We start from the raw sequence: 11850 nt of genomic DNA on the forward strand, positions 1-11850 counted from the left end.
CTGGTGGTTCCTACAGTCTCTAAAAGTAGAATGGGAGGCAGATCCTTTAGCTATCAGGCTCCTGTCCTGTGGAACCAACTCCCAGTTTTGGTCCATGAGGCAGACACCCTGTCTACTTTTAAGACTAATCTTAAAACTTTCCTTTTTGACAAAGCTTATAGTTAGAGTGGCTCATGTTACCCTGAGCTACCTCTATAGTCATGCTGCTATAGGCTTAGGCTACTGGAGGACATCAGGGCCTATTTTTCTCACTCTACTGATTTCTACTGTTCTCCAGTTTTGCATTGCATTACATTGAAATGACTGTTGTCATTTCAGCTTTTAACTTTTTGCTCTCTCTCTTTTTTCTTCATAGTAAGTACACCTGGTCTGACGTTCTGTTAACTGTGACATCATCCAAGGAAGACAAATCACCCGCTGTTACCATCTAATGTAGAACCGATTACTGGATCAATGTGTGCTTCTGTGCTTTTTTGTCTGTCTTGTTGTGTCTCTGCTCTGTCTTCTGTAATCCCCAGTCGGTCGAGGCAGATGACCATTCATACTGAGCCCGGTTCTGCTGAAGGTTTTTCCTTCCCTCTATTGGGTGTTTTTTCTTTCCACTGTTGCTTCATGCTTGCTCAGTATGAGGGATTGCTGCAAAGACAATGCAGACAACTCTCCCTGTAGCTCTACGCTTCTCCAGGAGTGAATGATGCTTGTCGGGACTTTGAAGCAATCAACTGGTTCCATTAGATAGGAAATCTTTGACCAATCTGTATAATATGATTGATTCTGACTTTGTAAAATACCTCAAGATGACATGTTTCATGAATTGGTGCTATATAAATAAAATTGAATTGAATTGAATAGATGGAGTTCGAGAGGACAAGAAAATACTGGGTGTGAGGCAAGAAGATGCAAAACATGGGGTTAGATGCAAACAGATGACTTGCTGTGGTAACCTCTGAAAGGGAAAAGCCAAAAGAAGAAAAAGAAGAATTGTGAACAATTTACATTTGTTAAAAGTCTGCTTGAGTACAATAAAAAAGTGGCTGCTCTGACATCACTGGTCGGCAAGTGCCAGATCCAAAATACCCATTCACATAATCCATGAAATGAAGATTTTAAAAACAAAAGAACAAGCTGTATAGTAAACATGTTTTATCACATCTTACTGTTCTTGATGTGAGGAGCTTCCCTATTGGATCTGACAATCGGCCTTAAAAATTTTCTCAGACTTTGCAAGAGGGAAAGTCCGACTATAGCGGCTGTTACAGTTGATTTCTCCCATCATAAACCGGGATTTCGGAGTTCCGACTGCAAATGGAAAGCAACATGTTACAATCAGGAACTTTGCCAAGTCCATCATACTTGTCAGCCATCTCGTGCCTGCTTCTCAGACCAGTGTCTTGTCTCAGCCTATCTGCCTCCCTGCACTAGGTTTCATTATTCTAATAATCCTTTTAAAAAAGCAACATCGTGTCCGGCTTAAATCCGGTTCCCTGATTTTTTTTAGGCATTAGAGTTTGTTACTACTGTTGTTTCAGTTATTGGTATTGTTTTATTCAAACAGATGGACATGCATTTTTTATCAGCTTTATTGGTTACATTTGTTTTTCTTCTTTTCTGGAGTCCTAGTTTTGCTGTATATAATGGCCTATAGCCATCAGTTAGTTCTCAGAATAAAAGCAATAAATAAGGGTAAAAGAACAAATTCTCATACAATGACAAACATAAAATAGGTTAGATATAGGACAACTGTAACTTTCTAGAAAATACATGAAACTAATTTAGGACCTAATCTATACACTACTGCCAAAAGTATTTGCGCATCCATCCAAATACTTAAATTCACGTGTCACCAGTCACTTCTGTTTTCTGTGGGGAAAAAAAATTAAACACATTGGCATGCAGATTGCTTATACAAACATTTGAAAAAAAGTCACTCTCTGCCACCCTTTATTTATCTTTTATTTTAGATTCATTACTCTAAGTTCCCTTAGTTAAACATAGAGCAATTTGGTATCCAAAGATTATCCAAATGTAAACCAAGATCATTTAAATGTAGTTCTGTAATTGATGAATAAAAATGTAAGTTTAAGTGTGTAATTCAGAATAAATTTGGGTTGCTGGGCTTAACAGGTTATATAGTCCCAATTTATAAATATTACATGTTATTGGTTTTCTAATGAAGTAGAAGCCATTGACATCAGCAATAACTCAACCATGGAGTGGTAGGCTACAAGAAATTACAAAGTCAGGTCAGTGAAGGCTGAGGGGATTGCCAACTTTATCACTGGATATTAAGGGAGTGGAGACATGTTCTTTGGAGTAAAAAATCCTGTATCTCTGCCTGCTGATCTAATATATGGGTTTGGTAATTGCCAGGAGACACGCACCTGCCTTACTGCATTGTTTCTGTAGAGTAAAATTAGTTCAGACGGGACTACGGTAATTTCTCAATAACACTACCTACAGTTTTTAAAACCACAGAAGTAGAAGTAGACTACTGTTTTGGCTGCTGAGTTTTCTGAATATAACAATGCTAGCCATGGCCATAATTCATAGTCACCTTAAAGAAGCATTGCATAAGTTCCAGGATTTTTGCAGATGTCTGCCCCCTCTGGGGACGAGTTGGAATGACCCCAGTGTTGTGCACATGCATGGAAGAAGAGGAAAAGGACACCCCGCCCTGATTGCATAGGTCTTTTGTTTACAGGCATAATGTCTTCTGAGGTAAGCAAGATATGAATATTGAAGTTATCCTATGTTCTCTCTCTAATGCTTTGATTAAACCGGAGACTCAGCAAAGTGGCCATGTGAACAAGAGTATGCAGCACGTCACACCCAAGTGCACGCCCAGAGGATTTTGCCCGAATCACTCTCTCATGAACGGAATATCCAGCAAATAGAAGCAACTGATGTAAATAGAGCGTCTGACCCCGGGGAGCAAGCTTTTTGTTTTTGCTGTACTAGAATAAAGTGTAATTGCACATCCACATCTCAGTGTGGCGCTCTCATCGCCATTCACTCTATGGTGTTAGTGTAGGGTTTTATTTATTTAATTATGTGTTTTTTTGCATACACATAGCACAGAGCAGTAGATATGAAGTGCAGTGAACAAATGCTCAAGAGACACCATGGAAACATATTTAATAACAATGAAAAGAAAGGCAGAGAGAGAGAAAGAGATAATGAGACGAGTGACAGTCCCCCAAAATGTAAAGCTGGGCATACACTGTACAATTTTTTTGCCCTTTTTTGCCCGATTCTTCAGTCGTGCGAGACCTTTTTTTTGGTCGGGTAGAGTTTCAGGTGCATCGTGCATCCTGCGCCATGTAGTATACAGGGAGTAACGAGGGGCGATTAGCCTCTCACGACCACCTCCTGATCAGGAATCGTACGGTTGGATGAAATTCGAACATGTTTGAAATTTAGTCGGCCCTCGTGAGTGATCGTCAGCCATCCTGCTGCTGAAGCAGAGTTGCGGGCGTCTATGAGCTGATTTTCCCCAACGTCGCACACTGAGCATGTGCAAACAAGGGAATTCTTCTTCTTCTCAGGCAAAAACATAGGCGTAGAAAGAAGCATGGCAGTGGTACGTGTGACATGGAGTCAAACTAAGGAGGAGCAACTCGTATAATTGCCAAGGCAGCGCCTTTCGGTCTAGTGAGCCTTATATTTAACAGTGAGCATTGACACTTTCGTCTTTTTCTTCTTCTACTGTTTACGTTTGGCTTCCGGATAGACGAGTCCGACAAGCGCCGTCTCTCTACTGGGCTGAGTCCGACATGTGTTTTTTTTTTACGTACAGTGTGAGCAGCCAGGTCGCATCAGATCATTGGGCCATACAGTGTAAGAACAGATATCATGATGGATGGATGGATGGATGGATGGAAGTAGCAGGTGTGACTCAGAGTGCAACGTGCAACCCCTGTTGACCATCTGCTCCATCAACCTGTCTAGTGAACATGCCTGTTGACACTTAGAATAGTGGCCTGAGAGTGGGTGTGCATTTATTTGCTGTGCTGTGGGCTTCCTGGAGCCAAGTTAGAGTATCCACCACTGTCTCCAACTTCTGAGAATCTCTGCAGGAGGGGGAGCTGGGAAGGGGTTGGGGCTCAGACCAAAAAGGGTGTAGGTTCATCTAAACAAAGTACTTAAAATCCAGACTCACATTATTACTATGCATGTGAGCCATACTTAGAGGAAGCGTTGGTGTGGTTAAGATTTCTTTTCAGAGTAGACTGCTGTTGTTGTACACACTCTGTGCTGCTGCTTCTCATCTGCCTCACGCATCTGAGTGCTCAGTGGGCTCTAACTGATGGCAGACTAATTCTGTAGGCTCGGGTGCTGGACAGAGGCAGTGTTCGCTTGGGTGATAGAAACAGTCAGTTTAAAAACCATGAAACCTCTTAGTTTAAAGCAGGGGTCTTTAACTCCAGTCCGCGAGGTCAGGTGTCTTTGAACTTTCTGTGAGTCTTTTCCAACATGACTGAATCAAATAGTTGAATTATCTCCCCAGTATGCAGTGAAGTTCTCCAGATCCCTGCTAATGATCTGATTTTTTTGACTCAGGTGTGTTGAAGCAGAGAGACATATAAAATTTGCAGGACACCAGACCTCGAGGACTGGAGTTGAAGACTCCTGGTTGAGAGGTTTCTGGCTTAGTGTAATGTTAGTAAAGAGGCTGCTTTGAGATTGGTTGATCTGCTTCCTCAGAATCAGGGTTTGTGGGCAGCAATCCAAGCAAAGCACATCACTGAGGACACACACATGTTCAGGATAGCATCACTGGAATTGCAGAACTTGTTTATCTGCTCTATTGTGAGATACAGCACCTCCCTAATTTTTGGAGAGGCCCAGGGCCAGTTAAGGCAATGTTGTTTGTCACTACAACGGACTAAAAGGCACATTCATAGGATCGATCAGACAATTTTGAGGTCAGCTGATTGTGGTTTGAAGGAGTGGTGAGCTGTTGTCTCACAAAACTGGGCATCCTGGCTATAAACATCAAAAAACAAGGTCCATTTTGGTTAAAATCTCCTTTTTGTTTTTGGCACACATGGATACTGCCGCCTTTAATCTGGTGGGTAAAACCACTGAACTGGACCCCCAAAATCAAATGATGCCTATGTTCAGAGGGTAGTGGTCTGCAATCAAGCAACCTCAAACAACTTCAGTGCCAGCTGTGAAGCCATGACTGGTATTCATGTGCAAGCTGGAGAAGGTTGCTTAAGGGGCAAGAGGGCCGAGGAGTCAGGGTGGGACCCCATGCCAGGTACTGAGGCAGCCCTCTCAAAGGGTATGGAGAGCATCTATCTATCTATCTATCTATCTATCTATCTATCTATCTATATATATATATATATATATATATATATATATATATATATATATATAAACAAACAAAGACTTTATAAGAAATTGAAAAGGGTTCCATCACGTCACACCCTTAAACAGTTTGCTGCGCTCCACCTGGGGAAGCATCCCACATAATTATACCGTTGTTTGTTGTCTTGACTCCTCCCTCTAATCATAAATAGTGACACAGAGTGAACAGGTGTCACATTTTTCCCTGAGAGTCTGCAGATCGCATCAGAAAGAAACCCACCTGCTAATTATATCTTGGAACACAAGTATAAGAGATTTTTTATCAAAGGAACAATCATTTGCAACAATGACAAGAACATTTACGGGTAAGAAGCAATACAAATGCTTTCTATTTTGAAACATTATGCCTTATGTTATAAATAATTTATTTCAACTACAATTAAAATTTAAACTCCCAATTAAAAGGCGACATGCATTCTTTTTCTCTGACATTAAATAATATTAAGCTTTTCCTGTTTTAAGTAGGTCAGTCATAAATATGAAAATGGAAAGGCATCAGCATACAGGAGCACATTTCTAAACATCTTGTAGGGTGCATGGGTAAATGTAAGAGATGTGAAAATGACAACCTTTAAATATGGGGCTCTGGGGTAAGAACAAGTTGTTCATCTTCCAACTCCATTATGAACATTGAAAATAAAAAGGAAGGTAGTGGTAATGAATAAAATATATTATTATTATTCAGTTAATTCATTTCAGTAACTCTATTCACTAAGTGAAAGAGATTATACACATTAATTGAACATAGACAGTGGTTTTCCTGCCTTTATTTCTGTTAATTCAGATTATTTTACACTTATAGTTAATCAAAACCTGCATTTTGGTTTGTAACATTGCATGAAAAAAGCAATATTTAATACAGGATTGTGGCCTTTGTTAAAGGCAAGTTTAATACCTACAAGAAGGTCATTTTTTGAAAAGTCAATTTGACAAAAAATCTTATCGGAATGCATATTCTAAATGATAAATTATGACTGTATGGATTTGATTATGTATGTGTACAATGTCCATGTTCAAAACAAAACTAAATCAGATCCAACCTAATCTAAATCAGGGTTTTATTATGACCTCTACAAAACTTTGAGTTTACTGCCCTTAACCCACTTTGTAATTAATGTGATTACAAAGCTTCCCCATTATTCCCCAAATGTAAATGTGACCAAAGACATTAATTTTAGTTTTAACAGGCCATAGGACATGTTTCAAAAATAGGTTGTCACAATACTGACATTTCAAATTCGATTTAGATACAGTGAAATAATTTTTTTCATACTGTAGCAAGATTTTTTTCAAGGCACAGGATTTCTTCTTGTTAAAACAAAAAAATAGGATAAATTACATTATGACAATTTTTCTCATCCTTAATTAGGACAGAACCAATAAGCAGGGTAAAAAAATGCCTTTGTTTAAAAATACATATATAATTGAAAATTGTAACTTTCCTGTTTGGCAAAACAGTAGAAATAATATTTAGCATAAATATTAATACCATCTATGGAAGAATGTACCTCTGGTCCCTTTGTGCAATTGTGATATTTTACTATAATTGTTTTGTCAGGTTTTGTGAAATTAAAGAAAGATAGCAGTCTGAAAGTAACCTGGTAAAAGTTTTCATAATAAATAAAGAAGTAGGCTTACATGAAGAATATAAGGAGACATAGAACTTGCAATTTTATACCTGGGAAGTGCTTCTTCCAGGTGCAAGAGCTCAGACCAGTAGTATATGCTTGTCTCAAAGATTAAGCCATCCAAGTCTAAGTAAACACAGGAGCTCAGCCCAACTAAATGCTGTCATGGGACAGGAGCTGTCCATGCTCCTAAGGCTGGAATTTTAACAGATAGCTGTAGTTTGTCACCTGGAATGTTCAATATTCAAAATGTTGAATATTCAAAACTTCCAGCAGCTCATTGTTTTGTTCAAAAGAGTGACTGCAGAGAGGGAAGGGGCCTAGTGTCTCTTTTATTGCCGCACTCAAGCTGGAAGAAGAGCAACGGTTTGTTCCATTTTTGAAGCAAACAACCCTCTTGTAATACCACACAATTGGTTATTTTGGCAACCCGACTTCAAAAAAGGAAGTTTGTTGAGCCTATTTGCATTTGCAAACTGTAATCTGGCTTTTTGTGTTGCTTGTGGAGTAATAGCTTTATACAGACATGTCCCAACCAAATATGTTCATCAGTAGGACGTAGGCTTGTCTTCTTCCTCCAAATCGTCTTTATGTGTAATTTGTTTTAAATGATCATTATGATGACACACAAAAAAACATATGTTTGAGTTTTGCCTAGAAATCAAGCACAGGTTAGACCTCATTTATTTAGATGTTGGTAATTACCCATCAGAAGTTTACAAAGCCATACCATCATCATCATCTGGCTTCACAAATTGTTTAAAGATCTTATGTTATGTAAACTTCTGACTATAAAGAAAGCAAGAACTCAAAAAATATCAACCTCATTGTTGCAGCATTTACCAAATGGAAATAATTTTAATGAGCTTATATTATCTGAAACAGGGATATGGAGTCTGATTTAATCCAGAGAACGGTCTATGTAAATTTATTGTTTTATCCACATGACAGTTTACTTGGCTACTAACTGTGAATTCTGAACATGTTTCATTTATTAAAAACGTCTGTGACTTAGATTTTACATGCATACATCCTACCTGATTTGTTGCATTTTATGTTGCACATCAACAATTTGTTCATATACTAAATATTGATTTTACATTATTAGGATTTTACATTGATACTGATGAAGTTAGGATTCACTTTTAATATTGGCAAGTGGAGTATTTTTACCCACCTCACCTGCAAGTGTATTGAAATTTTCCTTCAACAAAACAATATAATTATCTCAACCTTTCCTGTAGGCATGAATAAAGGATTTATCCTCCATGTTCTGTTGGTGACACTGTCTTGGAGATATATGGCAGCAAGCAACACGACAAGTACCGCTATGCCGACAACAGCAAATAGCGGCACAACAACTATGGCAGAAAGCACGGTGATGAGTACCGCTATGCCGACAACAGCAAATAGCGGCACAACAACTATGGCAGAAAGCACGGTGATGAGTACCGCTATGCCGACAACAGCAAATAGCGGCACAACAACTATGGCAGAAAGCACGGTGATGAGTACCGCTATGCCGACAACAGCAAATAGCGGCACAACAACTATGGCAGAAAGCACGGTGATGAGTACCGCTATGTCGACAACAGCAAATAGCGGCACAACAACTGTGGCAAAAAGCACGGTGATGAGTACTGCTATGCTGACAACAGCAAATGGAGGCACAACAACTATGGCAGAAAGCACGGTGATGAGTACTGCTATGCGGACAACAGCAAATGGAGGCACAACAACTATGGCAGAAAGCACGGTGATGAGTACTGCTATGCCGACAACAGCAAATGGAGGCACAACAACTATGGCAGAAAGCACGGTGATGAGTACTGCTATGCCGACAACAGCAAATAGCGGCACAACCACTATGGCAGAAAGCACGGTGATGAGTACCGCTATGTCGACAACAGCAAATGGAGGCACAACAACTATGGCAGAAAGCACGGTGACAGGTACCGCTATGTCGACAACAACCGCAGGAACAACAGCAGCACCATCTAACACCGCAACCATGATTGCAAGCATCCCATCACTTCCGGTAAAGGATACAAAAAGAGGTTAACCTTGTCAGGTCTTGCTGAAGCATTTCAAAAACATTGCAATTCTACCTCTGTGTTTGGTATGATATCCTTTTCCTAGATTGCTGTATTTAGTTAATGCTGAACATATCCTCTGGTCTATGTACATTAACAGTAATTCTGTTACAGAATATACATCCAAAATGTTTCAGAAATATATATTAATTTTTTTGCCTTGGTTCTCTCTGGCAGATTTTGGTCTGGTCTGAACATTTTTCATTCTAGCACATCTCCCATAACAGTTAAACTCATTCTGATTGTAAAAGAATGCACTTTCTTTTCAACAGTGCCCTGTAATGACATTTTAGAATTTTTGGAAATTTCTTTCAGCATCGTGCGGTCCATTTTAACAATAAAATTAGTTGGATGGCAAGACCTAGGCAGGCTGTCAGTTGTTTTAATGATCCCCAAATTAAAGACAACATAATTTCTCATTTCAAATTCACTCTAAGTCCTTTAGCAGACTCATGAGGTACTACAGTCTTCTTTCTGAAGGCTTTAAGGAGAAACAAACATAGCAGGTGCCACAGGGGTTCTCATCAAATAATTAGCTTTAATTATCACATTTAAAACATGTTAACTATGTCATGCTGAAGTGCGGAGAGACAGGTTAGACTAATGGACTCCACCCTTGGATAGTGTCCTGAACAAAAAGGGTTTGCACATGATGCTGCTCGTGTGTGTATCCCTTTTGACAGTGCCTATGATCTTACCAAGGTGTTCACTGTCACTTCATTAACACCATCAAACTGCTCCTGAAGTGAGCCGTTTGGTGCAGTGAGCACCAAACGGCATCAAAGGGCAAAGCTTTTTTCGAGATGTTCATTAACAATACTCTAATTATGTGCACCTGATGCCTACGCGTAAAGTTAGCCATTTTACCAAGTATTGCATTTCATAGAACAATTAAAAGGCTCTTTTTCCCCTCCTGGTTATATGAACTTTTTCCCCTTTATTTTTAACACAGTGCGTTAGAAAAACCGAGGCTCGTAGGTTGTCGTAATTTTTTCCACATGACTGAAGAAAAAGATAACTTGCATCTTTTATTATAGTTTTTAAAGTACAAGATTTAAAATATGTCTCCACCCTTGCAGGCACCTGTTTCCCGACAAGAATGTGGTTCCACAAAGCTCTGTGCAGATGAACCGTCAGAGTGTGATCCCTCTACAGGAGACAATTGCTTTTTCCTCTCTGCCAGGCGACAAAGCGGCCAAAATTTTGACTTTGAGCTCTCAGGACAAACTAGAGGCTACATTGCTGCTGGTGTCTCAAATGCTGCAAGTCAGGTATTGCATGTTTTTGTGGTTGTAGATGAAAGCAGCATGAAATCTAAACATGTCTAACTAATATCACGTTATATGGTTCTACAGGATGGCAGTCACAGAGCCTACATCTGTGTAAACAACAACGGTAATATCGGATACCTAACTGGTACCATTGATGACTCAGTGCTTAATCCGACAAAGGTGAGTTATGCGCTTCACAGGAAGAGTTGGTGGGAAGGGGTGCCTTAGTCAGTTTTTATGACCCAAGGTCTCCATGAACATTTGAGAACTGATTCATGTCATCATAGTTTTACTTCATTAAACTGTTTCTCTCTACAGAAATTGGACTCAAGCAATGAGAAGGGCACAGTCAACAATGGCAAAATCCAGTGTACATTTACAGCTGCACTACCAGACACACCTTCCCGAGCAAGCACCCAATACTCGTTATCAATTACAACTGGATCTTACAATGCCAGTAAGCAATCACTAGGAGCACTTATAACCTGTTACCTAGACTCAAAGACTTTGAGGCAAAGTCATTTACATTACAACTAATTTTGTAATTCGCACATGTTCTCTCAGGTTCTGAGATGTTTGGAACAGCGGATTTCAAAGTTCTGACACCTCTTGTAAACATTTCTGATCCTGCTGCTAACGTCTCCAATTTGCTGGCCAATGACACCTCTGCTTCCTCTGCTGTTCTGGTCACACCCACAAAGTCATTCCTGCCAGGTAAGCTGATGACAATTTTTGTTTGTTTTCTAAAGCTGCAGGATCTTGAAAAAGAAGGTCAAAAAAGTAATTCCCTTTATCTTCTTGTCTCTCCCCTATAGCTCTGCTGGTTACCGTGTGTATGCTGGCTTTCACCGTAATGTGAAGAAACCATCATCAGCATATTTTGTAATGACTTTTCATTTGGAAATTTAAGAGAATTTGTTGCCAAATGTTTTACATGTTTTACTCCGGAAGCATTGCTGTAAATCAAAATATATTCTTTGTTTAAATCATGAAGCTTTCACTGGTGGATGTTATATGCACATTACGCGCAAATGGGATGATAAAACTGCTTCATATGATGCCAAATTTTGGTGAATACGTAATTTATACATTTGCAGAGATAGACATAAAATATTATATGTTGCTTAAAAAAATACGTTTGTGAACTATTTTTTTTTTGCTGTTAAATAAATTATTATTAATAATTTATTCAAATGGTTTCTGTCTTTTTATTCAGTTTCTGCAAATTTTGGTTTTAAAAATGTTCCAAAATTCTTTTTTTGTCTTTTTGTATGCTACTGTTCAGGTAGGACCTAATAAGTGTACAGTTGTCTGAATAAGTGTTCGTCTAATCACAGAATTCTTCTCTTTTTACAAAAGTTTCAGTTGTTTCAGATCATCAAATAATATTCAATATTAGACAAAGATAACCTGAATAATTACAAAAATCAAGAAACACAACTATGTCAATTATATGGTCCTGAATGAAAATAGAATTGCTCT

The 11850-nt window shown here is 38.9% G+C and overlaps 1 protein-coding gene across 1 annotated transcript; it reads left to right on the plus strand.

The window, feature by feature from the left end:
- Window positions 1–5572: 5572 nt before the first annotated feature.
- On the plus strand, window positions 5573–11556 carry LOC110366927 (protein rtoA-like). Its single transcript, XM_036145988.1, has 7 exons — window positions 5573–5681; window positions 8249–9042; window positions 10177–10368; window positions 10453–10548; window positions 10687–10825; window positions 10933–11082; window positions 11184–11556. Exons 1-7 carry the CDS (start codon window positions 5663–5665, stop codon window positions 11225–11227), a joined length of 1434 nt encoding a protein of 477 aa, XP_036001881.1. The 5' UTR covers window positions 5573–5662; the 3' UTR covers window positions 11228–11556.
- The last annotated feature ends 294 nt before the right edge of the window (window positions 11557–11850 follow it).

This window comes from Fundulus heteroclitus, chromosome 14, assembly GCF_011125445.2.
Source record: "Fundulus heteroclitus isolate FHET01 chromosome 14, MU-UCD_Fhet_4.1, whole genome shotgun sequence".
In the NCBI taxonomy this organism is placed as follows: Eukaryota; Metazoa; Chordata; class Actinopteri; order Cyprinodontiformes; family Fundulidae; genus Fundulus; species Fundulus heteroclitus.

Coding starts and splice junctions, on each gene's coding strand:
- LOC110366927 (XM_036145988.1), top strand. Junction 10,826..10,932: donor AACTGGATCTTACAATGCCA/GTAAGCAATCAC, acceptor ATGTTCTCTCAG/GTTCTGAGATGTTTGGAACA. Junction 11,083..11,183: donor CACAAAGTCATTCCTGCCAG/GTAAGCTGATGA, acceptor TCTCCCCTATAG/CTCTGCTGGTTACCGTGTGT.